The 25,702-nt window shown below is 34.9% G+C and overlaps 1 protein-coding gene across 1 annotated transcript in view; it reads left to right on the top strand.

Moving 5' to 3' along the window:
- Positions 1–25,702, top strand: part of FER (FER tyrosine kinase) — a 189,897-nt gene that overhangs the window by 40,755 nt on the left and 123,440 nt on the right. Inside the window, exons 6-10 of the mRNA XM_037373844.1 lie at positions 3,698–3,881; positions 6,340–6,477; positions 7,416–7,535; positions 13,518–13,640; positions 17,187–17,376. Of these exons, the coding sequence (XP_037229741.1) occupies positions 3,698–3,881; positions 6,340–6,477; positions 7,416–7,535; positions 13,518–13,640; positions 17,187–17,376 (755 nt within the window). The remainder of the gene's footprint in view (positions 1–3,697; positions 3,882–6,339; positions 6,478–7,415; positions 7,536–13,517; positions 13,641–17,186; positions 17,377–25,702) is intronic.

Here is a 25,702-nt window from a genome sequence, read left to right as displayed (position 1 = left end):
CACATGTTTGGTAGAATCTTTCAGGATGTTATTCTGGGTGTGATGTGTTAGGATTTGGTTTTTGGTTTTGTTGTTTCCTTCAAATGAGCTATATTTAATTTGGAAATAAACAATGCTAATTTTTTATGTTTTGAGGAAATAGAAAAAATCCAGTCTTTCAGTGAAATATGAGTTTTGATTGTTTCACAGAGACAAAACCTGTTATCTCTGGCAAAAAATTTAGTAAGAGTTGAGATTGTTGTCTCTCCAAAACAGTTTTACAGAAGTTTTTAAAATGGATTATTTCATTTATACCTAAATGAGAAATACTCCTCTGGTGCAACTCTGGAGATGGATTTTGTCTTTGTTGTGCAGATTGACTTTGTTCATTTAGCTAAACTATCGTGTAAGAAGTATGTTCCTTCCACATATAAAATTAGGTCAGCAGTTGAGATTGTTTTCAATTAAATGACAGATATAATATCCTTTTAAAGTATTTTTTATTATTCTTGTTTAAAATGTAGCTGACAGTGGTGAGGTAGTAAATGTCCAGAAAGCCATATGAAAGGACAAACAGACAGCTGTCTCAACTTCATAGTTACCTAGGGAATTCCTGAGTCAAAAGTGCTGCCTTAGTAGCTCTTCAGGATTCTTTTTGTGTACACATGTCCATTCACCATGAAACTGCACAAGTTTTTCATGCTTACAATAACTTTCACCAAAAGATTTTACAGATCAGCTACATGCTAGTTGAGGAAGAATGTCCTGTGTTTTTAACAAATTACATACTCTTTCCATATAATGCCTTACAGTTACATTGAAGGAGATTGGGAAGGTCCATTAACTGTATTTCTCTTCTCGTATGTTGCTCCTCAGTCTCCTTGTGCTTCAGCAGTCCTCATTTTAGTTATTCCTTCAGGATACTGTGCGTTTCCTACCTTTGTGATGCTTGATGCCCTTCTCTAAACCTTTTTCATTTTGAGTATATCTTCCTTGAGGTGAAAAAATTGCATGCTGTTTTATGTGGATCTAATAAGTGGCATAATAATGCTGTCTAGCCCTTTGCTAAGTAACATCTTGTCTGATGACTGCTGGACACTGAGTTAACATTTCCATTGATCTTTCTATAGTAACCCTAAGATCTCATGCCTGAGTGCATTTGGTAAGCTCACAACAGATTACTAAACTTGAGTATTTTTTTCCTCATATGCATCTATAAATATTCATGCTGTGATTACCATTTTGTGATTTAATCAGTACATCTTAAGGTTTTTTTCCCAGTTCTTCCCATCTGGTTCCCCTGTTTGATCCCCTCAGACAACATCTTCATTATCATCTGTATCACCTCATATATGAGGACCCAACTAATATTTCTGGGGCACTCCACTGAGTGCCTGCTTCCTCCTGTAAAAACTGAAAATTGTATTTAAGCTAAAACTTACTCAATTTCCTTTAAAATTCTAAAGCTAAACACCATCCAGTCCTCAATTTCTTTTTATTTCATTTATTCTCTGACCTCTTTTAATGACACATGAGGAGAGATTCATTGACTTTTTCATTGAGAGACATGGAAATCTCTGAAGTTTTTTCATGGTGAACACAGATGCAAAAATAATTATTTTTTCCCCCTGCCAGCTCCTTTTGTATAGTGACTGTCCTTTACATTTTCTGACAAGCCTTTTGACTCCAAGGTATATGAAAGAGGATTTGTTACTGTTTTACAGGTTTTTCCCTCAACTTTTTTTTGACGTGCCTTAATGTGTTTCTGTATTTTAATTCATTGCAGTTCATAGTCATTTGTATATTCCTCATGTGATACAACTTCAGCTTTTCAAGGTCTGCTCTCAAGCCTTTGTTCTGCCACTTAGCTATGAATGCTTCCTTTTTATTTTTTCAAAACTACTCTGTGACAGGTGGTAGAAATGTTAGAAGACAATCTTTTTTATTACTTTAACTATTTTAAGATTATAAGAAATGTAGCAGTCTGAAGGAGATTGCTTTAGTTAGTGTATGCTTACTTGTGGAGGTAGTTGTGAATCTGCATTTCATTATTGCAGATACAGGTTTCATTTACAATGCCTTAGGTTCCTGAAAAAGTATTAAGACAGTTCATAAATATCAAAAAGATAACAAGGATGTGAATAAGATCATATGTGTCTCAGTAAGGAATCATGTCAAAATAACGTCATACTCTTTTATGGGAAGGGCAATACATGATCAAGTTGAAAATATTCTAGTAGACATGCAAAAATGTTTGCATAAAGCTTCTTGGAGAATGGTTATTAATGAGGTCCTGTCAGAATAATGTATCCTATGGGACATTGCAGGATATATGTTGAAGTTAGGTTTGGGTAGTGTTTCAGTGTTTCAGTGTTTTGTTAAATTTCCAGGCATCACTATGCCTTGAATGCATTGAAAGTGCATGGGAGGGCAGCTGTAGAGTTAAAAATAATTGGAAAAAATGAGAGGTGAGTCCTAAAAATTAGTATTACTTGGCAGGATCAGATGCCAAAGCAAAAGTAATGAGTGATACTATGTTTGTATGGTATTAAAGCTCTCACTCTCTCTCAAATGAGCTAGAGGTATCTAGAATGTAAAGTTACTCATTGGCTTTGAGTTTTGAATGAAGTTGCACTTGTGTAAGATTGTGAACCAGTCAACTGCAAAAAGACAACAGGACTTAGAAGGGAAGACCTGTAGGTCTGTTTGTATGAAGTTTAGAAGATCGGGCAGAAGAGGAGAGTATGTAATCTAATATGTAAAAGATGTATTGCAGAGAATGGTAGAATCTATTTTTCATACCCATGGCACATATGAAGTAAAGGTTTACATGAAAGCAAAGAAGATTTACATTGGAGAGTGAAGGGGCAGGGAGGTGGAGAATGCTTTCAGCTAGCATAGCACTAGACCTGAATGGTACTAGGAAGTTGCAAAGTTATGTGTCACCGGAGTTTTTTTGAAAATTGTAAAAACGTGTGCCACATAGTTGTGCAGTTACTGTGGCAAGGAATAGAACAGGTGACTTGTAGCTCTCAGGTTCGGCACTCAACTGGTCAGCATGAACTTGAGGACTTTGAATCTCTTAGTAGTATAGAGCTGAGACTGAGGATCCAGCTTCCTGATCATAATACTTACAGTGATAAGGAGATGTTAAATTGTAGTGGAGAAGCTGCCCATTTTGGACAGGAGTAATAGTGTGAGATTTTAACTACCCATATGTAGACTGCATTGATGCTATATTGGAATGATACGTAACAGTAGAATTACTGCTCACAATGAATGACAGATTTTCAGTCAGTCATGGATCTGACTTACTAGAAAATCTCTTTCTTCCTAAAAAAAAAGTTTGGTTTTTTTTGCTATGAGACAAATAAAAGGTTAGCGTTATGGTAGTCATGTGTATGAGTTTTGTTCTTTATTCTTAATAGTTGTATAATTTTTATACTTGTGGAGATAGTGGTTTCTATATACTTTTAGATAAAGAATTCTCACATTTCTGCTCAAAGAAAATACAGCAGTTTTTTTCTTATTTAGTCTTCTAATTAGAAAACCAAGATATTTGGTCTTACTAATGATGTGAAAATGGTCAGATTTTATCTTCTTCGTACTCCTGTAGAAAAAGGTGCAAGTTTACCGTAAATCTGCTAGATTTGTGTCATCTACAAGTCGTATATTTTTTAATCACCGCATGATTTTTTCTTTTTTTTTTTTCTCTTAGGAAAAGAGACTGAAAAAGCCAAAGATCGGTGTGATAAAGCCACTATGAAGCTTCATATGTTGCATAATCAGTATGTGTTGGCACTGAAAGGAGCACAGTTACATCAGCACCAGTATTATGATACTACGCTTCCTCTGTTACTTGATTCACTACAGAAGATGCAAGAAGAAATGATTAAAGCCCTGTAAGATGTATTCTTACATATTTTTAACTTGTGAAATTTTATATATGTGTAGTATACTAACTAAATTGTAGGATTATTTGAAAATAATAAACTAGTTAACTAATTGTGTGTCGGGGGTAATGAAAAAAGATGTTTTAATGTTTCAATTGGCAAAAGTCTATCCAAATAATACAGACAGTAATTTTGAGTGATTACTTAAACATTCTAGCAAGGCATCGTCCTCTCATAAAACTTTAAAATCTTACAGATTAACTGCAGTGTTTATAGCTGAGCTCATGTTTTGTCCTTCAGCTGGTATACTACAGCAAGTCTGTTGCCTCTTCGATAGTCTTGTTTTTACAAAATTCCACCAACAACAAATTTGGTTTAAATTGGCCGACTGTCTTGAAAGTCATTATGGAGGAGTGCCAGGCAGATGCATGGTTAATCGTGTGTGTGTGTGAGAAGTAACAACACTGTAAATTTGGTCTCACTGTAAGGAATCCAACCTTAAAAATACAATTACCTTTTTCCTGAAAGATCTTTTTTTACATCATTACAGAAGACATGCAAGCTGATGATCTTGGAGAACAGACAATGAGGACTTTAAGCCCTCTTTTCTGGTTTGTAATCACCATGCTGCCTGTTTGTCTTCCCTGAAGAATGGGAGTTGGTTAGGGAGTCCGTTTTGTAGATCTTTTTCTGCTGTGTTAGCCTAAATGAAAGGGTACTTACTGGTTTTTTGTAGGTATTGTTCATTCAGATATGAGGCACTCTTCTTTAACTCATCTTCTTACCTTCTAAGAAGTCTACTTTCATCTTGACTTCAGCACACAGGAAGTGAAGGAGAGTTGGGGATTTCATGCTGTACATGCTTGTGTGGTGCAGGCACCATTAACTGCCCTATGGAGTATCATACTAATTCCTTTGATTCTGGTGCAGGTATCTAAATCAAATAGATCTTCGTAGTAGTCTCTGTATGGTCTTTTTTGTCTTAATTTTGTATGTAAAATCACAGCAAAAGGCTGCAGTTAAATTTGTGTGTTATAATTAAGGTGATTTTTCAGAATTTTGAGATATGATAATTCACTGAGGAATTTTATGATGGAACAAGAACCTATTTAAACTGCTCACCTTTGCTGTCTGGAGTAAAAATCTGTAAAAAAATACTCTTGTCACTACATAGACATATTTTGTGAGATCTGAATGATTGGAAAATTGCTGCTTTGTAGTACCTTTGGTGTACAAAAAGAGGTGGTGATTACAGGTGTAGAGCTCAGTGTGGTCATCTGTGTGAAACATACTTCCTTAATTGTCTTGATTTTGCAGATAAATTGGTTCAGTAAACTTGAAGAAGTGTAGATTAATGTTGCTAATGAATTTTTTTTTAATTGTTGTAGATTCCCTTTCTCTTCCATATGGTATTGCTGTAGTTGATATTTGTCTATCTTTTAATCACACTGTGGACTATTTTCTGTAACCTTTTCACACATGTTGTTCATGGGCAAAGCAAGAGTTAATGCTTTTGCTTGTCTGTTTTCTCCTCCTAAGAAGTATTGAAAAAATCCAATCACGTAACTTTTCTTACAGAGTAAATGTAACTTCAGATCTTATCCAAGAAAAATCTGTTGATACTTTTTTCTCTGGGTGTCCTTGTGGGCTGGCCAAAATTCATCAGTATTTTAAGAAATCCTACTGTGCTTCACAGCCTGGCATGCTAGCAAGTTTGTCAAAGATCAAATAGGAAATTATTTGGCAGGTAATTTGTGGAAAGCTGAAACTTCAAGAGAATACTGAGGATATGTCACTGGATGCAATTGAGAGCAGTGGCAAAATATCACCTATTCTTTTACTATTCTCTTACCAGCTTTGTTTTTCCCACTCTCAGAAGCAGGTAAAGATAAGGTTGGGTTGCTTGTATTTACTTACAGGAACTTCTTGCTTGATTTTGTTTCTTGTTGTAAATACATGCTAACTTGTGATTTATGCCTGTTTTTGTCTTGAGTGACCAAGATAGCTAAAACAATAAAGAAATTCAGATTTTATAGGAAATGCACATTGTTTTGTGGTTTGTTTTGCTTTATGCCAGAATATAATTACCAGTCAGAACATGACAAGCCTTAGTATAGGTTATAACGTGCATGTTAAGTCCTTTGTGAGAAAGAGTGTCATCAATGAACTGTATACAGTCCTCTTCCTTGTAATCTCTAACAGTTTTGAGTTCAGCTACCCTTTATAGAGGTACTGAAATCAATACAAGGAGTATGGTTTTAGAGACTTCTGACTCATAGCCAATTTCTAAGAAAAAGGCCGCAGCTGATCTGTTATTTCTTCAAGTAATATATTGTCTTATTTTTTCCCTTCTTAGCCAGTTGCAACAAGAGTTTATAGAAACAGCAAATTGAAATTTTGAACTATCTTCAATGCTATCTATGCCTTCAGTGCCATGTTATACACTATGATTTTTTTTCCTCTCTAGAAAAGGAATCTTGGATGAGTATAGCCAGATCACTAGTCTTGTAACAGAAGAGATTGTGAATGTCCATAAAGAGATCCAGACCTCAGTTGAACAGATAGATCCTAACTCTGAGTATAATGACTTCATAGATACTCACAGGTACACATTTTCATCTTAGTGTGCATGCTCATGTTTCTTTTTGAGAAAACCTTGCATTACACTGCAACAGTGCTTAAGTGATCAATTTGTTTCTGTTTGGTCCCTTTTACATTGTTACTTGTAAATCTTTATCCTAGTTTGAAAAGTGTTCTACTTGCACGTACAGAAAACTGGCTGAAAGTCAGGTTTTTAACCTGATTGTTTCTTTAATCATCCATCTCTTTGGCTGCCTTCAGAGGAACAAAATTCCTGTTATGGTTGTTAGATGTGAAGAGCCATAATTTGATACTGACAGCAGACTACACATGATAGTCCAGATTCAGTGTGAGCTGACCTACTGTTTATTTGGATGCATTTTGCGTTCTGGGCTAAACTAAGTTTCTCTGCTTTATTTATTGTGCAAATACTGGTTTAAAGTGAACTCTAGCTACCTGTCTGTACTCTGCAGTTATTTCAGGTTGAGCAGTGCCTGAGTCTACAAGGTATGCAGATAATGCAAGGAAGTTTTTTACTTTAAAAGTAAACGGTGTTTGCCATTTATTGAACTGCTGCTTTGTATTAGTATATGCAGAAACAGTCCTAATACTTCTTGCGTTATCTTTTTTGGTGTTATGTGTGAATCGGTAATTGTCACATGCAGGTTTATAACAGGATCACCTAAGAGTAGACCCGTTCACATTGATACCCCTTGAGAACTTTGCTTATGCTGTGATCTTGATTTAAAAAACTGTATGCTATTTTAGTATCTGGTAGGATTTTAAGACTTTGTTATTTATTCAAAGGAAAAAGAATATGTATCTAGTTGCTCCTTTTTCTTTTATTTCATATGTAAATTTAACTATATTATAGTTATTAAAATAATTCAAAATGGTTTATTTTCTTTATGGTCTACTCAAAGATGTTAATGTTGAAAATACAACATTTATTTACTAAATTAGGTCATCAGAAGTTGTTGAACAAGAAATAGAGTTTGATACGTCTTTATTAGAAGAAAATGAAAACCTTCAAGCTAATGAGATCATGTGGAATAATCTAACAGCAGAAAGTTTACAAGTCACGTAAGTCTTTACGAATCTTTCATCCTTTGGAAATGCTGTTATACATGTGTATACTCAGATCATCTCATAGCTGTGTCTGCATTTTTAAAGTCCGTTTTGTAATAATAATATTTTCATGCTATAGACTATTTTCCATGCCGGTTTTATTGTTCCTTTGCACAAAATACTCCTCTCCCACCCTCCAGAAACTTACCAGCACTTTGAATATATATTCCTTTCCTTGCCAGTTAATTTATTCAATGGCCCAAATCCATCATGAATCCTCCTTGGGAACGTACTGATTCATCTTCCCAAAAGTCTTTCCATATTCAGCACTCTAGGAAAAATACTGAAATATTTTGATTAAACCACGGTACAGTAATGTAGTCAGTGATTTAAATTGCCATGCAGAAAATTCTAATGAATATATTTATTTCACTCATTTTGTAACTGTTTGCTTTCATTTTCCAAAGGAAATTCTTCATTATTATAACCTTTAAAATATATTAACTGACTAACACAGATGGAGCTGTTGTATTACATTTCATGGAGCTTTTAGCTATTCAGAGTGATAAACTACCTCTCTGTGTGTTTTGTTAATATATTGCCTAGTTAAATATTTCCATTACTTTTACCAGCTTCACCTTTAATAATTTGTTTCTGGGAGACAAACCTCCTGCTGAGGTTAAGATGTTCTTTCTTACTATGCTATCAGCCTCAACTTTTGACAGAAAATGGTCCAATGCAGTCACTTGTGAGACTGCAACTATTAATTGTACATGTAATCTTTTTTTACATTGATCATAACAATTTGAAAAGGAAAATTTCATTGGTTGGTGATGTTTTTGTTGCCTCTACTGTATTTCAGACTATGTTTTACTTATTTGAAGTTGTTTTTTTTCCTTTAAAAAGCTTAACTGATCCAAATAAGGTATCAGTGGTGTGTTGTGGGTTTTTTAAAAATTTTGATCTGCTTAATCAAACTATCATCCTTATTTCTTGTAGGTTTTTCTGAAAAACCACAATCATAGGGAGTTGTAGTAGCAGTGAGGTATTTTAAATGTAAACACACTGCAGTATCTTCTGCAGATTATTCTAATCCCTGTATTTTCTCAACATGGCAGAATCTCTGGATTTTAGTAATTCCTTTTTGAAGTCATTAATCATCTTGTGCAATCTGATTAGTTTTGTGAATTTATTCTTTAATAGGGATGGAAATAGCCTACTTAATATGAAGTTTCAGCATCCTTTATCAGACTCCTCTTTAGTCCTGAAGCAGCTGCATCTTTCTTATGAAAGGATCCCATGATAAATAAAGCCCCTTCCTTCCCTTTATATGTGTTTCTGTTTGTAATATATTCTGCATCATTACTAAATCAAGATTATTCCTGCTTAAATTATGTAAGTGTTGTACATCTAGGTGTACTTCAGCACAGTAACAGGAAAAATACATGTACTGAATCCCTCTTTTCAATGTAGTGTTGAAGTTTTTCAAAGATTCTTCCATCCATTCTTCAAAAAGAGAAATAATTTCTTGTTTGGCTTGTTTTCTGTATCCCATTGTTTAGAAATAAGACATCAGCGTGTCGAAGTGAAAGAGATGAAATGCTGCTTTTCTAGTAAATTATTCTGATGAAATGCTTATTTGTGTTTTAGACGTGTGTTTGCGTATTTGCCTACATACACACATTTCTGATGTGTTGTGTTACAAATCTTATATTCACCTATTTTGATTTTTTTTGTGAATTTGGGAGAGAAATTTTATGGTGTGATACTCTTTTTGGAACAGGAATCAAATAGCTCTTTTTAAGTGTTGCTGTCTTTAAGGTGTTCACTTTTCTGGTATGGATTTGGGACCCCAATCAAAAAAGTTTTAACTGTTTTAGGTCAGATCGAAGATTGACCTGGCCGATTTTCTTCTCTATTACATTAGACAATGGGGAAGAGTTTAGGGAGGAGAACAAGAACAGGATGATTGTGCAATACTGTTTCCTCAGAAGGTCTCTCAGCCTCCCCTACTTTTCAGCTCAGAAATGTTTTGACACAGAAGTAGTATTTGTTTATAATAGCCTTAGAAGTATTTTTCTTTCATGAGTTTGTCCAGTGAGTTTCATTATGTACAAGTATCTGGTGTCCACAGAATTTTCAGACAAGGAATTCCATAGTTTAATGTTGCATTATGTGAACCTGCTACATCTGAGTTCAATTTTATGGGCCTTAAACACTTGTTTTGGAAGAGAATAGGAACAATCTATTCCTTTCTGCATATATTGTAGACCCATGTCATACTTCTCATCTGTGATCTTTTTTTTAGAGCCATCTTTAGCTTTAGTCAGTCCTTTCACAAAACTTACTAATATCCTTTATCAAGGTTGTCATCTTTATTTGAATGTTTTCAGGTTTTTGAATGTTTACTGTATTGTCCTTGAGATGAATGACCAGAATTGCACAGGTAATCCAGATGTGGTTTAGAGAAAGGCATATTGAGGTTTCACTGTATCCTTGTTCTGCTTTGTTTGTAACAAATCGTAGAGAATTGTTCTGTTTGATTTTATGACGACCGTGGTATATATCTAGCCAGTATTTTCACAGAAACCTCTACTGTAGTTCCAAGATCTCATTTCTGATTGGTAATGGTCAACTTAGAGCCATTCACCACATAAATTAAGCTTTGGATTGTTTTTCCCCTTGTGTATTCACCTATTTCAATATGCATTGAAATTAATCTTCTAAATGGCAGTCCAGTTATTGAGTATCATAAGATCCGGAATAATAGTTTTGTATTCTTAATGTTCAACCCCTTCCCCTTACCTCAAATAACATTGTGCAGTCAACATGCTTTGTCACTTATTAAACTGTTCTTTTATTTGGATTATTATGAACATATTAAGTAGTGCAGAATTTTGCAAAGCTCCACTAGCTCCTGGCACTGTAAAAAGTGTTTGTTCTTATCCTTTTTGTCCTTTTTTAAAAATTGCTTTTTAGCACAGATGAGAGCCCTTTTAAAATTGTTTAGTTCTCTTATAACTGCCTATGCTATATACCTTGTTAACTGAATTTAAGATATATTGTGTTATAATCTTGCTTTAAAACCACAACAGCCCAAACCACCCCACAGATACTTGCATCAATTTACTGTTCGTAACTAGAAATTCACAAGTAAGATAAGTGTATTACATCCTTTATCCAAGATGATGACTTTTTAAGAACCTGTTTTGTATGTGCCGAAATAATAGGAATTTGACTGTTGGTCTTTAGTATTGAGATCATGGCATTGGATCTTCAAAATACTACATCATTATGTTTCTTCAGAGGAGGACTACCTTCAGTATTTACCAAAGAAAATAAATGCCGTACACATAGTGAACTTATTTCACAGACTTTTAACAGATTCAAAGATGTATATTGATTTGGAATCAGTAATTTGTGGTTGAATCAGTTAATTTATCAAGTATGTGAGGGAAAAACGTCAGCTGTACATACATTATTATTTAAAGGGTTTCATAAAATACATATTAAGGAAACATGATGAGAAAGTTGGCTCACTTGTACATTTTTCAGTAAGTTTGTATTTGTGAATAAAGTGTTGACAGAGGGAGGTATCTAAAAGTCAATGTTGACTAGCTAACCTTTCTAAGCAGTGAGAGAAGTGTGGTCTGTCCTGATAAATGTTGATGACTGTCACTGACTAATATTGAGATTGTCTGAAAAGTGTAACATAATAAAAGTTTATGCTACAAAGATGCATGCATTAAAAACTGAGAGGAGGCAGCCAAGAATGAAGTAGGTGTTGATCAGTGGGCATATGAATTCATGTCCAAATGAATTTAAAAAATCTTCTGTAAGCACAAGGATTTATTTTTATTGATATTTGATGCAGAAGGGTGCTAATGACTAAAGAAATATGAAAGGCAGCTTTCCAGGTGGCCGATCCTAATCTGAAGGTATCTGCTTTCTAGATTTGGTTTTGTCTCATTTACATGTGTTTTCATGCTGTTCAAACCTGACAATTTGGGATTCTGTGGTTGTTGAAAGGTTACAAGTATTATAGTGACTAACTGGTTAGGAATCAAACCCCTTTTGTAAACTGATTTTACCCAAGAGGCAAATAAAAGGCCACCAGAAACTCTCTCTGACAAACCACAACCAAGATGATACAAGGCAGATGCAGAGATGTCAGTTCTAGCCAGTTGGAATAAAATTTTTTAAAACAAACAATAGTGGTTGAATACAAGGAGACAAGTTAGTGTGTATATGGTTGCTTTGTTTTGTTTTCATGAGGATAAATACAAACATCCTAAGGTATCTCTGAAATTTGAGGGAGAACTACATCAACTTTCTATTTCAATGTGATGCTGCAATATTAAAGCTAATATTTTTGAAATGTTAAAATATTTTAATACGCTGTTTCTGCATGTATACACGCATACCTTCCAGTGACGAACAGTCTTTTTAATTTAGTTTTAATTTCTTGAATATTGGTCCTTGATCATGAGATGTAACATCTGCTTCCTGTAAAACAATTGTTAAGCCAATACAATGTTGATTAAAATTTTGATTAGAAAGCTGATCAAAAAACCAGTATCCGTAGTTACAAAATTGGTAGTTATTTTTTAGGAAGGTTTTGAAAGAAAAAATTTGATAGTGAATTGAAGACCCAGTGTAAGAAAATTATCATTTCTGAGTTCAGCATACAGACTGTACTAGCCTAAAACCAATAAAAATGTTTGTTAAGAAGGGAGCTTTGGGAATATTACTTTGAGAGAAATGTTTTAAGTATTTCCCTTATCTCAAGATAAACACATGCAGATGCTTGTTCATTTGGGAAATAAACTTTTATCGTTCACTAGATGGCTTTTTTATAGTAATCTAAGTCATCCAAGATAAGATCCAGGACTGTCTGAATAAAGAACATATGTAATCAACATTGTATAAATTAGACTGGGAGGAGAGAGCTAATTCAATGTTTAGAATCAGATCATTTAGTTTAGTATATATGGACACGAAACATGTTCTCCTGGATGTCTAGCATCCATGTAAATTACTCTCAGTTGACCTTCAGTGCCACTCCCTAATCTAGAATGATTTTGAGCAATACATCTGTGCAGTGGTAAGTACTATATGTATTTTGCCTTTGTTTAACTCTTTACTTCAATAACTTTTTTTAAAAAATGGGCCTCGAAAATACAGAGGAAGCAGAGTAAGATAGTTAAAGATGGGTGGGTGAATGCCAAGGAGATGTGGTACATATTTATTGGGTTAGTTTTTAAAAATTGTTCTCCTGGCTTAACAATTGCTTGAAGTCAACAGATATATTTTAATACGTATTTTGGAAGTCAGCATCGTGTGAGCTATTTATCTGCATTGTTCAAAATACAAATGGTATTGTGCATTTGTTGTCTTTTTGGCTGTTGTAATGCTTGCCAGTATAATTGGAAAGTGTTAATGTGCAGTAACCCCTTCTCTGTTAGTATTGAGTGTCCTTGTAAAAGTTTTATCTTTCCTTTGAATTAACCGTTACCAAAGATTGTATGGCTTTAAAAAAGTTAATTATACAGATCACCCTTACAACGTAAAGTGTCAATTTGTATTTTTATTTCTAGAGGTGAATATAGCCCAGCTACTGATTCTGTGTATTTATGTACTGTAGAAGCTGGAAGTCTTTCATCTTTCGTAAAGTGTCTCATAATTTAGCAGTGTAATTAGGAAAGCATTAATTCAAAGAACTCATCACACATTCTGGAAAAAAATAATCTTGATCGGAGAGCCTGCAGGCAGCAGATCGTTCTGTAACCTTGTATGTATACAGAGGCTAGTGTGGGATCTGTAGTTTTATGGGTTAATAGCATAATATAAAGGTATATCCACAAAAAAAGATCACCAAGCACTAAGTAAGATAAAAAGTAATGCTCCTTTTCATCTTCAGGAAAAAAAAAAAAAGGTTCCCAAATATTTACTGTTTATATATTCACAGTGTAGGTTTCTGAAATCTATGTCTTCCAGGTTAAAAACAGTAATAGAAGAACTGATTCAGACACAACAAACCCTTTTGAGCAAAGAGGAACTTGTGTTGGAACTGGAGAAAAAGATAGAAGAGTCCTCTAAGACTTGTGAAAAGAAGTCTGAGTAAGTTGAAATGAAATATCGAAATATAGTAATTCGAGGGGAAAGTGTCTATAATGCAGTTCCTAAGACTTAAATAAGAAATAACCTCCACTAATCTTTTTCTGCTTTTCGTGTGCAAGATTTATTCTTTCTTAGGCCATAATGTGTTTGGAACTTGTCAGGCTGAGTTCATTCTTTTTGCATTTGCTTTACAAACTAAATGTAGATCTGGTACCTAGTAGTACTGCGTATTAAATAATGAAAGCAAGGGATTAATGAGTGTTTTACAGTGCCATAAATAAAACATTATTATAAAGTATCATTCTTGGGCAAGTTCTTCAGCTTTTCTCCTAGCTCTGATTAGAAAAAATATTCACATTCCAGTCTAAACTGAAGTTAATACAACAGATAAAGACACCTTCTGTCTGTAGTGATCTTGTTGCAATCAGTCATAGCCTTACTAACTTGGTCATAAATATTAGTTTACGATACCGGTGAATTGGAATGTAAGCCCTCAGGTAATCCTGTCTTGAAGGCATCTTTTCACTCGATACATTGGGTAGTATTTCATTCATATCCAGAACTATATGTGTGTATATGGTATCAGTGTTTTGATTAGATGCTTTCCTGTTCTTTTGTTGTTGAAGGTGCTCACAGTATATTTTCCATTTTTTTTGATTCTTGACCTACCTTCCTTGTTGAATGTTATTTGAAGGATAAGCTGTGAATTAGATGAGTCTTGTGGTGTTTTTTAGTGGGTTTACCCCCTGCCTCCAGATTGTTTTGTTACGAGTTGCCTCTCTCTGAAAATAGATCAGATCATCCCTGTGTTTCTTTCTACTCCTTTGACTGATGCTGTAGGAGATGCTGAGGAGATTATTTCAGTTCAGATTGCACCAATACATGTAAGTCACATTAAAAAGCATGAAATCTGTCTTCGTTTTCTAGTTGTAAGATAAGAGTTTCCCTGAATTCAGCCCAGTTCTGATTTGTCATTGGTTATGCCTTCCTGCAGCAGACCCCATTTTCACCTTTTCACTGCAGTGCAGAGTGATCAGGATATTTTTGCATGTACTTATGTTCCCTAGAAGATCCTATCCAACTGTTGCATGTTCTTGATTGCTGTCATAGCATATGGCACTGGCCTCGGTGCTGCAAGGCAAGGTGAAATATAAAAAGTAATTGAGCAATAAATGAAAGCTTGCCTCTTGAGCCAGAGGTCATTCTGTTGGTGCAATGCCAGCCTGTTGTCAGGAAATAAAGTGAGGACATCCACTCCAAATGCAAGAGCTCTAGACCCTGTGTTATTGTTGAACTTCACCCAAGGCACTGAGCTTTGCCCTTCAGTGCTGCAGAAATCTCTGCGTTATCTGGGAGGAATGATGGTAAAAGTCTTCAAAATCATGTTTTCTGTCTCTTCACTTGAACCAGTTTGGACTTCAGCTGTCTTGCTGATCCCTTCTGACACAGCTTCAGAATCACGAGTTCTGATTTTTTCACTGACTTGGCAGTGGCAGTCTGAGTTGGGGCTTGAAAGCATTTCTCCGTCTCTAATTCTGGCAACACTGCAAATGGATCTTAGCAGGTACTGCACTTTTTGTTAGGGCATGTGCAGCAGTGTTATCTGCAGGCCTCTGATTTTGTGTTCCTCATCAGTATTTAGCTGTCTTTATACTATTATGCTGGCACCAATATGCCTTTATCACCTTCAAATGACAGCATCACCTGCAACACAAGAGTGTTTTTATTATGCTTTATTTATATATGTGTATGTCAAGTATACCATCTGCCCTTTCAACATGATAGCATATTGAATATTTGGGTTTTGGTTCAGTTCATATTTTTGCTACTTCCCAACCTTTGGACGGTTCTGCTTGCCAGGATTAATTACACAAGTTCTCACTCTGTGAGCTTGCTAGTAGCTCTTGCTAGCCACAAGGACTATGAAGTTTGCACTCATGCAAGCCATAGGCAAATAATTTTATAGGTTCTAATTCCTCATGCATAGATGGAATGGGGAGCATTCTGTGTTGGGTTTGGGCAAATAAATGAGAAAATAATCCATCTTGCCACAGTTCAGGAAAGAGTATAGCTCATGCTTTTTAACTTGCACGGTCTATCTTGTTACACGCAGATCATGGTAAGTTGAAACCATTCAGTGTTTGGGATCTTGTCATTCTAGCCAATGTGTATTCACCAAAGCCCAGCTGATGGTGGAGGGCCATCATTTTCATAGGGTGATCTATTTTTTTCTCTCATAATGAGGACCAGATGAAAGATTACTATCTTGAAGATAATGCCAGGATAATTTTTCATTTCTCTGTGTGATGCTTTTAAATATGTGCATTCTCATGCCAGTTCTCAGATTCAGGTCCTCTAATTGTGTCTTCATACATCATATTATCCTTTTTACATGAATGATCATTCTGCTGATTGTATGGAGTTCTGTTCTTTGGTGACTTACTACAATGCTCATCTATAGGGATACATTTTTTATCTTTTCCTGCCAATGAGAATTTTATGACAGATGGTTCCTTATCACTTTGGAACCTCTTTGCATAGTCATTTGGCTCAGCATCTGTTTGTGAAGGAACAATCTCAATGACTTTTTCTTCAAGGGTAAGGCTTGCAGGAGGGTCTGTCTTCCAGGGATTATGCTGAAGATACAGGGTGACAAAATACTGTGATTTTTCTTCATACTGTCCTCATTCTTAATAGTCCAGGTCCCTTTACCCCTTCATCTGTTCTTGCAGATGGTGACAACTCTGCATCTCTTTACAGACTGCATGTCACTGGGCTCCAGTTGCATGCCTTTAAAGGTGTCTATATTGTACTGTGGATGGTTCTGTCTTTCAGATGGCTTCTGTTCCTATTTAGTTTTGGCAGTTCTTGGGGATAATAGAGTCACCTAGGTACCTGTAGATGGTCTAAGTGGTCTGCTTGTCCTTCAGTAATTGAATTATGTCTGTCATGGAGCATTCAGAGGAATGAGAGGTATTCAGAGAATAGTCATAAAAACATGCAGAAGACAAGAAAAAATTGATTTTAACTCCTCATAGAGTTCAATTTATTTAGCTTCATAAGAAGAATGTACGCTGCAGTCCAGAAATATTTAGCAGTAGGGACCTTTCAGTTCAGAAGAGACAACAGATACCTCTAACTTGATGGCAGATGAATTTATACTGGATATAAAGTGATTTTAATAGTGCAAATTATTATTACAACAACTATGTGGATTGCAGTGGATTTCTCATCGCTGGAAATAAATATCTAAAAATGTATTGCTTCTCTAAAGGATGGGGAACCCTAGTGTAAATTCAGGATGAAAGTATTAGTTTCATCTATATTTATTACATCATATTTGTGATAGATTGAAAAGAGAATGGCAAAGTAGATGTTCGCTTGCATCGTCTAGTAGCTTTGAAGATTTTCTAGATTCGCTTCATGTGTTTATGCCTTTGAACAAATAATTCTGTTGAGGAATTTTCATGGGTTTTTTTTAGGTTTATGGAACAAATAATGTATTTTAAATCATGTGTATTTTGAAATGGTTATTTTTCTCTGTAGTATTGTACTCTTGCTAAGCCAAAAGCAAGCACTGGAAGAACTTAAGCAAACAGTTCAGCAATTAAGATGCTCAGAGGCAAAATTTGCAGCCCAGAAAGAACTACTGCAACAAAAGGTCCAAGAGAATGATGGGAAGGAGCCACCACCTGTAGTGAACTATGAAGAAGATGCTAGATCAGTGACTTCTATGGTAAGTTTTACACCTGTTTTACTGAATTGTGCAGCCTTGCTGTGGTACTTTAGTCCTGACATCAGTCTCAGGGATAGTCACGGGGATGACTGAAGTGAATAAACTTCACTTTGCATTTGTGGAGACTTGTTTAGAAAAACAGTTCAGTTATGTGATGTTTTTTGAAGTTGCTATAACTTGTGACACCCTTTGTATGTCTGTGGACTTGGTTTGGCCTTTTGTACACTTGATGCTAGATTCTTGTTAAACTTTTCTATCATCAATAGTGTAAACCCTTAAATAGATTTAGTAAACATAACTGAGAAGTAGAAATTGGTAATTTAATTGGCTGTGTTGAAGAAATACAGTGACACTTGTAGACAGGAAACTAACAGTAAAAGGTGTTGGAATCACTGCACGTGTAATTGAGAATGTACTGTATTTACATTTTTCTTCAAACAGAAACAAATGCACATTTCTTTGCAACTTACTTTTAAATGTTTACATGCTTTTAATAATCACAAGGAACTTTTTGTGCTGTGATGAGACCCCCATGTACTTTAATTTGCTAAGATTTTGTGTGACTTCCTTTTCTCAGTGCAGCTATGTGTAGAGATAGTAGGCGACATGAAAAAGCCAATAAGCAGTACCTGTTTACTAAAGGGACAAGCAGTAATGTTTGCTTTTAAGGATTAATTTGACATATACAAGATGCTTGTGACTTTTTTTCTGTAGAGGTTTAGCTTGCCATTTCTTTTGAACTGCAGAGCAGTAGCTCAGTAAAATGATAATGAAATTGTTGTTTCTGAGAGGAATGTTTTTGTTTTCTCTATTTGTGCAACCAAGTTTGGTTTTTTCTTCCATTCCCATTCTATAGTTATACTTAATTGTCAGTATTCTCTTGCTTCCACTACTACTTGTAGACTCACAGACTCATAAAATAGTTTGGGTTGGAAGGGACCTTTAAAGGTCACCTGGTCCAACCCCTCGGCAACAACTGGTTAATATTTACAAGGCACTAGTGGGTGGTTGCAATATTCACTGGTACAAAACATTATTTTACGAATCTTGTATGCTTGTCATGATCTAGGAGGCGTTGATAAAGCACAAAAAGATGGAGGAGAAAGGAAGGATCAGGGTAATGATTGTGAAAGTTTGGAATCTTTTTGGGGTGGGCTATCTTGTTAGTTATTTAATGTAATATCCAGTAGTAGTGCTAGTGAATATAGTCTGTAAGTGTTAGTTGAGGTGATGAGTCTAATCAAGAGAATGGTATTCTTCTCCCTCTGTTCAAGGTTGCTACAGTCTGTCTGCTGGTGTCCAAATCTCTGTTTCAGTGGGTGAAAGAAAATAATCCTTGCATATATGTACAGTACACAGTGAAGAATTCTGACCTCTTAATTTTTTGGAGTAAAATTTATCTATGAAAGCTTATCTTTTTTTTTTTTTCTTTTCTGGAGGAGGTACATACTGAGATTTCTAGAATATTGCATCTATGTTGCATATATTAAATGTGTTGAGAGTAAGAAAAATGTTGCTATTTTGGCGTCTGAGGATTTTGTCTTATAAGCAGTATGCAGCATAAAAAATAAAGGAATGTGATTTAAAGGCTGGCTAATTTTACTTGATTAAGTTATTTAAGACAGGCAAATACCACTTAAGTTATGTTTAACTTATGAAGTTGATACTGTGTGCTAGTAAAATTGACTAAAAAGCAGTAGATACAATGCAGTATAAATTAAAACTTTTTCAGATTGCTGTTCTTTGAGAGGACAGTCTTGACTTCATCTCAGGATGAAAATATAATACACTGATGGGCTGTTTGTATAAATAAGCATCCTGTTGATTTTTATAATAGGATTTTTTTTAAGTAAAACTCCTTAAAATTATACAGTTGCTAAATGATCAGAAATGAAATGTTCTTACTGCTGATTGCTCATCCTGGTGTCATTCAAGAGAATCATTGTTTCTTCAGCTATAAATCTATTTAGGTTTCTCCTCTTTATCTAAAAGAATGTAATCTAAATATTGTCTGATACTACATCTGAATGTGGTTATTCATCCTTCTTCAGAAATCCATAGTAAACACTTGTTTTACAAATTCTTTTCCTAAGAATGACAAAATCATAATTGACTTGTGTTGTGAGCATGCATATGAAGTAAATTTTCATGTGTTCAGTCACAAGTAGATTTTTTTTTTAATTTAAAATAAAAAATATGATGTAAAAACAACTTCATAAAGTTTCATGTCTCTCTAAGTATTTATATGTTATCATATAAATATAGCCAATTTCATAGTGGAATAGTTTGCAAATTCTTTTGTTTTCCATCTCTTAACATTATGTAACATCACAATAGAATACTAAAAAAGAATTGAATTCTGGAATGCTGTTTGATGTATTTCTATAGACAGTGTTATGTTGTGTGTGTGTTATAACTTCCTTTGTTTCTTTGTTCATTTTTGCCTCTGTTAACTGTAGAAAGTTTCATATTTTGTTAGCGTCTTCAGTATTGTTTGGTTCAGCCAATATATTTTATTGTTTGTAGAATGTTAGCTGTGTGTTGGTGTCCATGTACACATTTTAAGAAAAAAGGAAATTGCTGCATGATTCTGTTTTATTCAGTCATGATGTCATAGCAAGTAGTTAAAATAATTCCATTTTTGGCTATTTCTGAACCTTGTTTTTAACAATTTTAGCATCATATGTGGAAAAACAAAGCATATTTTTTGTTTCTAGCATTTATAACTTCCTACTGAAATACCCATGCAAGGCAGAGGTAATTTTGATGCTAAAGGTGCTACAAGTTTAAAATAATGTCTTTGAGCCCCTTAGTCTTACGCATTTATGATACTATCTACAATGTAATTGAGAGAATCATAGTTCACTTCTTCTATACTTACATTAAAGTAAGGAGGCACAAGGAAACAAGAAACTAGTTGTTCCTTGTAAAACAGCTGCTTTTTTTTTCCTGAAATGTTTTAGTATCCAAATTATTATATATTTTATGTCACTTTGTGAAAATTAGCCAGTAACTGGAAGCTTGAACTAATTCTTCACTGCTTAGGTGTTCAGTCAATGGATGTATGGCCTGCCATTTGTCCTGAGATACATATGGTATTCTTGCTATTAATGTGATTCACGGAGCATGGCAATAGTCCAACATAATTAAAACAGAAACAACAACAACAAAGCTTTTATATGTCTAATGATCTGATTAGAAATAACAACATTGGGGATATTTGGAATATTGCAGTACCAGTTAAACATTTACTCAGGTAATTAAGTACAATGGTGGTAGTTTTCATTTCATACTAAGACTTCAAGTTTACAGTATCAGTATTGACTTGAAAGTTGTGACAGAATTGTTGCAGCATGCTTAAGCCTGGCAATAGATACAGTTAGTATAAAATAGTAATTAATTTTGTTTAGCAATAATACAGTGAAATATGTATGCCACTTTAACATATTTTCTCCTGTTTCCTTACATGGTAAAAACAAACACTACAAAGGTGCAAACCCATTATTTTTAAGAATATGTATTTAAAACTATATTTTTTTCTCACTACAGAAATATTTCATACAGACTTATTTTGTGTACTACAGCATTATACTGGAACCACTGATAAAACAGACTTAGTATGCAGGCTGTGCAACACTTGAAAGACTTGTCAGCAGGTGGAGCTCAGTGCCAGAAGATTAGTTATCACTGAATAATCAAAATTTTTCATCTTTACATATGTTTAAAAAAGGCATGTGAGACACAGAAATGTGGGGGGAAAAATGTGTGTTCTCATTTATTGGACATCAGAATAATATGAAATGATTGTTTTGTTTTGATTTGATTTTTTTGAGGATTTTTTTGCAAATAATGAAATGCAACTGTAAGGTAGAAAGACCCTAATGCATGTCTTCCACAGCATGTAAACCAAGTAAAAGAGCTGTGCAGCTGTACGGCCCATGGAGCAACAGTACAAAGTCACTGTTCTTTCTCTATATGCTCCTTCAAAGACTTACAGTTTCGCTGGGGTGTCAGGGTGGAAGGCACTGGAGTGCAGGTGAATCAAGAAGGAAACCGTAATATCTCTGGTAACGTGAACTGGTGAAAGGTATACAAGGCAGAAGGAAGCTAAAGCATCGTAATACCATTATACAGTCAGTGGAGAGTAGTGCTATGCTTAAAACTGTACACAGAGGGGTGACAGAAAATGGATATTAGTAAGAGATATTACATTTCTGAATTCTGGTTTTATCTGTTGTAGCAGAATTACCCGAAAGCGAAAAAAAGAACCAAACCACAAAAGTTCAGTGGATATCTAATTGATTTTGCTATTTGTCATTCTTCCTTAAAAGCCGTCAGAGATCCTGCTCTCAGTGATTACTTTAAAAGTGAGATAAGCCAGCTTTTGTGGTAATTGTGGTAGAGATTGTGGTGATTGTGGTAAAGAAAAAAAAAGCTAAAAAGCTTTCAGTGGTTATGGAAGGAAAAGTCATGCATAAAACAGTGCTAAAGTGCCAGTTTCACTTTTGTAAATAATTCTAAAAGTGCCTTTTTATTTTCCTAATGTGAATGCTTTATATTTCCACTCCTGCTTCCTAGAATCCATGATTCAGTGCTCCTTCTAATATTGTGATCAAGAAACCAATAGTTTTGCCTTTCTCTGCAGGTTTGGGTTTGAGGCGAATGTTTTCAGGATTATCACTAAAATGATAATTGACTAATTTAACCAATATGTATGTTTTGAATTTTTTAAAGTCAGTTACATAGATATGAAAGAGCATTTATAGGACTTGGTTATGTGATTAAAGATGCTTCATTAAATGCATTTTAGATGATGTATCGTAAGTCCCTGAAACATAAGCTGCTGAGAAATGTGCCCACAGTCTAGGGGGTTTCCTTTTCCCATACTGCCTCAGGTTATATAGGATCCTTTTGTTCGAACAAATGCAGGGAAACGGCTTCTGTGACAGCCCATTGCAGCAGTAGCAGAAAGCTTGATGGTAGAGATAAAATTCGTTGGTTTTTTTTCTTACTGACTCAGAGGAATTGAGGCATTCCTATGCTTTGTAGTGCATCGCCAGACAGCTCCCTTGTTTATCTGTCCGTGTAAGTAATTCTCTACTAATTTATGGCTCATGACATTTATAAAAAAGTAAGATTATATGAGGACATATCTTAGGAAGTGGTGGGAGAGCACTTCACAGTTATTTGATTTATATGTTTATAAACCTTGTAGACTTCCACTGTACTATTTCAAGATTTTAAGTTTCTTATGAATAAAAACAGGACCGAAGTAAGTCAGTACAGCATTGGTATCCTTGCTGATTCTCTTACTTTTGTCTCAGTGGAGGAGACACTGCCAATGCAGTCATGTTGTAGAATTTGTGGCTATTAATTCATAAAAGACTTGGAAATAACCAGTTGTATTTGTTGGATGCTTGGACAGGTGAAGCTCAACCAAGTGATCTTTGCTTTGGGCCACTTTCCAAGCTTGCTGGCTGGGACCTGTTTTTCTGGCTTACAGCCAGAACTTGACATGGAGCAAAAATACTCAAATGTCAGATGCTTCTAGGAAGCATGGAGGAACTGTGCTCTTGCTCTGAGAGTGTGTATGTTCTACCTTTTGTTCCTCCTCTTTGTAAATCCTACTTGCCTGACAGACATGTTCCAGAGGAAGAACAGTCCAAAAGAAGATACTAAGGTGACAGGCAGATAAACTCAGTCGTATTTTGTCCCATGTAGTTATTACTGACTGGTCCAGAATTTACAAGATGGGAGGTCAATGAAACTGTCAAGCCTCTTTCCAGTGAACATGCCTAGAAACTTTTCAAGTGAAAGATTAACTTGACAGTAATATTTTCATAGATTAAGGCTTAGAAACTATGTATTTCTTAAGGTATAGCAATTATCTATCAAAAAGTGTTGAGCTGTAACCTAGTTTTGGGAAAGACAAAATTAGAAGTGTGAGTGAACTTTGAGAAGAACTGAGGGAGGTGGCTTGTTCAGAGTAAACAAAACTCCAAGTATTTTAAGTGCAGAATTGGTTTACCCTCTCTGTATGAATGAGAGTTTATGTTCTTAAGATAAGTATATATACTTCTTTTGAACTGCCAAAAATATTTCAAGAACTTTCAGTTTTCCTTGGGGAAGAAGACTTCATCATAGTAGTGTTGCAGCATTGCATACCCACTGGGGATTTGTTATTTCAGTGAAAATCTTCTCTGTGAATTAGGAAAGCTTTACCCAGAAGTTTCTCTTTGAACAGAAATCATATACTGGTAACCACTGTATGTTTCAGGATGTGGTGGAATGTCTCTGTGCTGGGAGGATGGTAGTAATTCTCTGCCAGAATTAACACCATTTGCTTCTTGCATCGTTTTCGTAGCAATGGGACTGAATTAGTGTGATTATTAACTTCTCATAGCTTCTAGGCAACACACAGTAAATAATGTGATAGAATTTGGCTGCTTTAAATCATCTCTCTCCTTTTTTTATTTTTTAAGTGGCTAGTTAAAAATACCCTTGTTCTTAAAGGCAATTATTACGCTTCCAAAACTCTTAAATCTACTATTAAATATTTCTTTGAATTAGAATTTATGGGTTTAATGTAGTGCCACTGGTGATTTGTTGCCAGTTTTGCAGTGTATGATTTTATGGTTTGGTTTGTAGCTTCTGCTCTTTTTTGCTGTGGGGAAGCTCTTACCTGGTACAGATTGAGAAAGCAGGATGGCAATCTAATCCATTTTTTGGAGCACTACCTTTAAGATACAGACCAGATATTTTTTTGTTCTCCATTTTATTTTATTCTGTCAGTGATCTTTAACAGTGGTGTAAATGAAATAGCATGTTTTAGATATCACTGATACTTTTTTTCTTTGGGTCGTCCTGCAGTAAGATAGATGCAAAACATTTCTGGTTAACTTGGGAACCAGGTGCCTGAATATCAGCATGAATGCCATTTTTAGGTTGCTTAGGGTATCCTGCCTGACATCAAGCTGTGACTCATTTCTGCCAGTCCCGTGTAGATGTGTTGGATAACCTAAGCCATAAATTATACTAGATATCAATACCCAAACATGTGAAGCCCACTTTGCAAGAGACACTTTGAAGTTCTTGGCTCAAAGAAGTCTTTAATGGTAGGAAAAGCTGAAGTCCCATGTGAGAGGTGATAGGTATTGTAATCCAGTAAAAAAAAAAAATACAGGATTGCTCATCTCAACTTCTTTTTAGGGAGGTACAGAATCAGTCCGCAAGAAACTTACCTTTATTTGGCTGATGTGTCAGGGTCGTATGAGAAAGGCAATGACTTTTGCATGAACATAACAGTAGATATCCAGGAGTTTCTGAAACTAATGTTCTCATCCTAAGAAGAAAGAAAGCCTGAAGGATCACAGCCAAGATGCATGGAAATGTGTCATTCTTGAGAAATGATTGAAGGCCTTTACTTTTGGGGCAGTATTGAACTGTGATGAATTACTTATATTTTTAATCAAATAACATTCCAGATCTGTAAGATTGTATGGTCAAAAGCAGGTTTGTTTTCTGGAATTACTGCAAATTTTTTCTGCAAAGTAATTTTTTTAATTATTTTCTTTTCCAAGCTTCTTAATTGCAGAAAGCAAGAGTTCATTGTTTGGAAAGTAGGTTATAGTTTTGTACAACTAATTAAAAAAAAATTAAAAATCCCAAATTCAGGATAGAGTAGATAAGAATGACTTGCCTGCCTCTAAGTTTTGTTGGTCTCACTCAGTGCCTTTAATAAAAAACATAATAAATATATATATTTTTATATACATATATATAAAAGTAAAAAACATTAATAAAACACATTTGCTGAAAAAATCAAAACCCCCGAAGATACGTCCTTTTCCAGGTTGTATGATGATTCTCTTGGCTGGAGAGAAAGAAGAGAAGGTTGTTCTGGGGAAAAAAAGTTCAAATCTTACATCTGTGAGATGCTGAATTTAGATCACCTCTTTACCAGGTGCTCCTCACTGGTCCTTTGGTTCCTAATCAGCATTTACTTGAGCAAGTATAGTTCTTGGTCAAATAATTACTTTTCTATTAGCCATTTTAGGGAGTTATTAAAACCATTTGGAACAGGTATTTCATTTGACTTATTAACGTTTGGCAGCTTTCTTAAGTTTCATAAACATGACATTTTGAGAGAAATGAAATTACAGGTATTTCCTGTCTCAGCATATCATAGGAACTCGTGAGACGTGAATCAAATTATGGGGAGAAAGTCTCCTCAGTTTCTTTCTTTGAGATTTGATTGCACTTTATAATCTCCTTGCATAGGCAGTACTCGGAGATACGATAGGAAATGAGTTGTAAATGTTGTTGG

The sequence above is a fragment of the Falco rusticolus genome, chromosome Z (assembly GCF_015220075.1).
Source record: "Falco rusticolus isolate bFalRus1 chromosome Z, bFalRus1.pri, whole genome shotgun sequence".
NCBI classification, from domain to species: Eukaryota; Metazoa; Chordata; class Aves; order Falconiformes; family Falconidae; genus Falco; species Falco rusticolus.
Note: the sequence above shows the minus strand (reverse complement) of the source record. Positions and strands in the feature narration are given on the sequence as shown.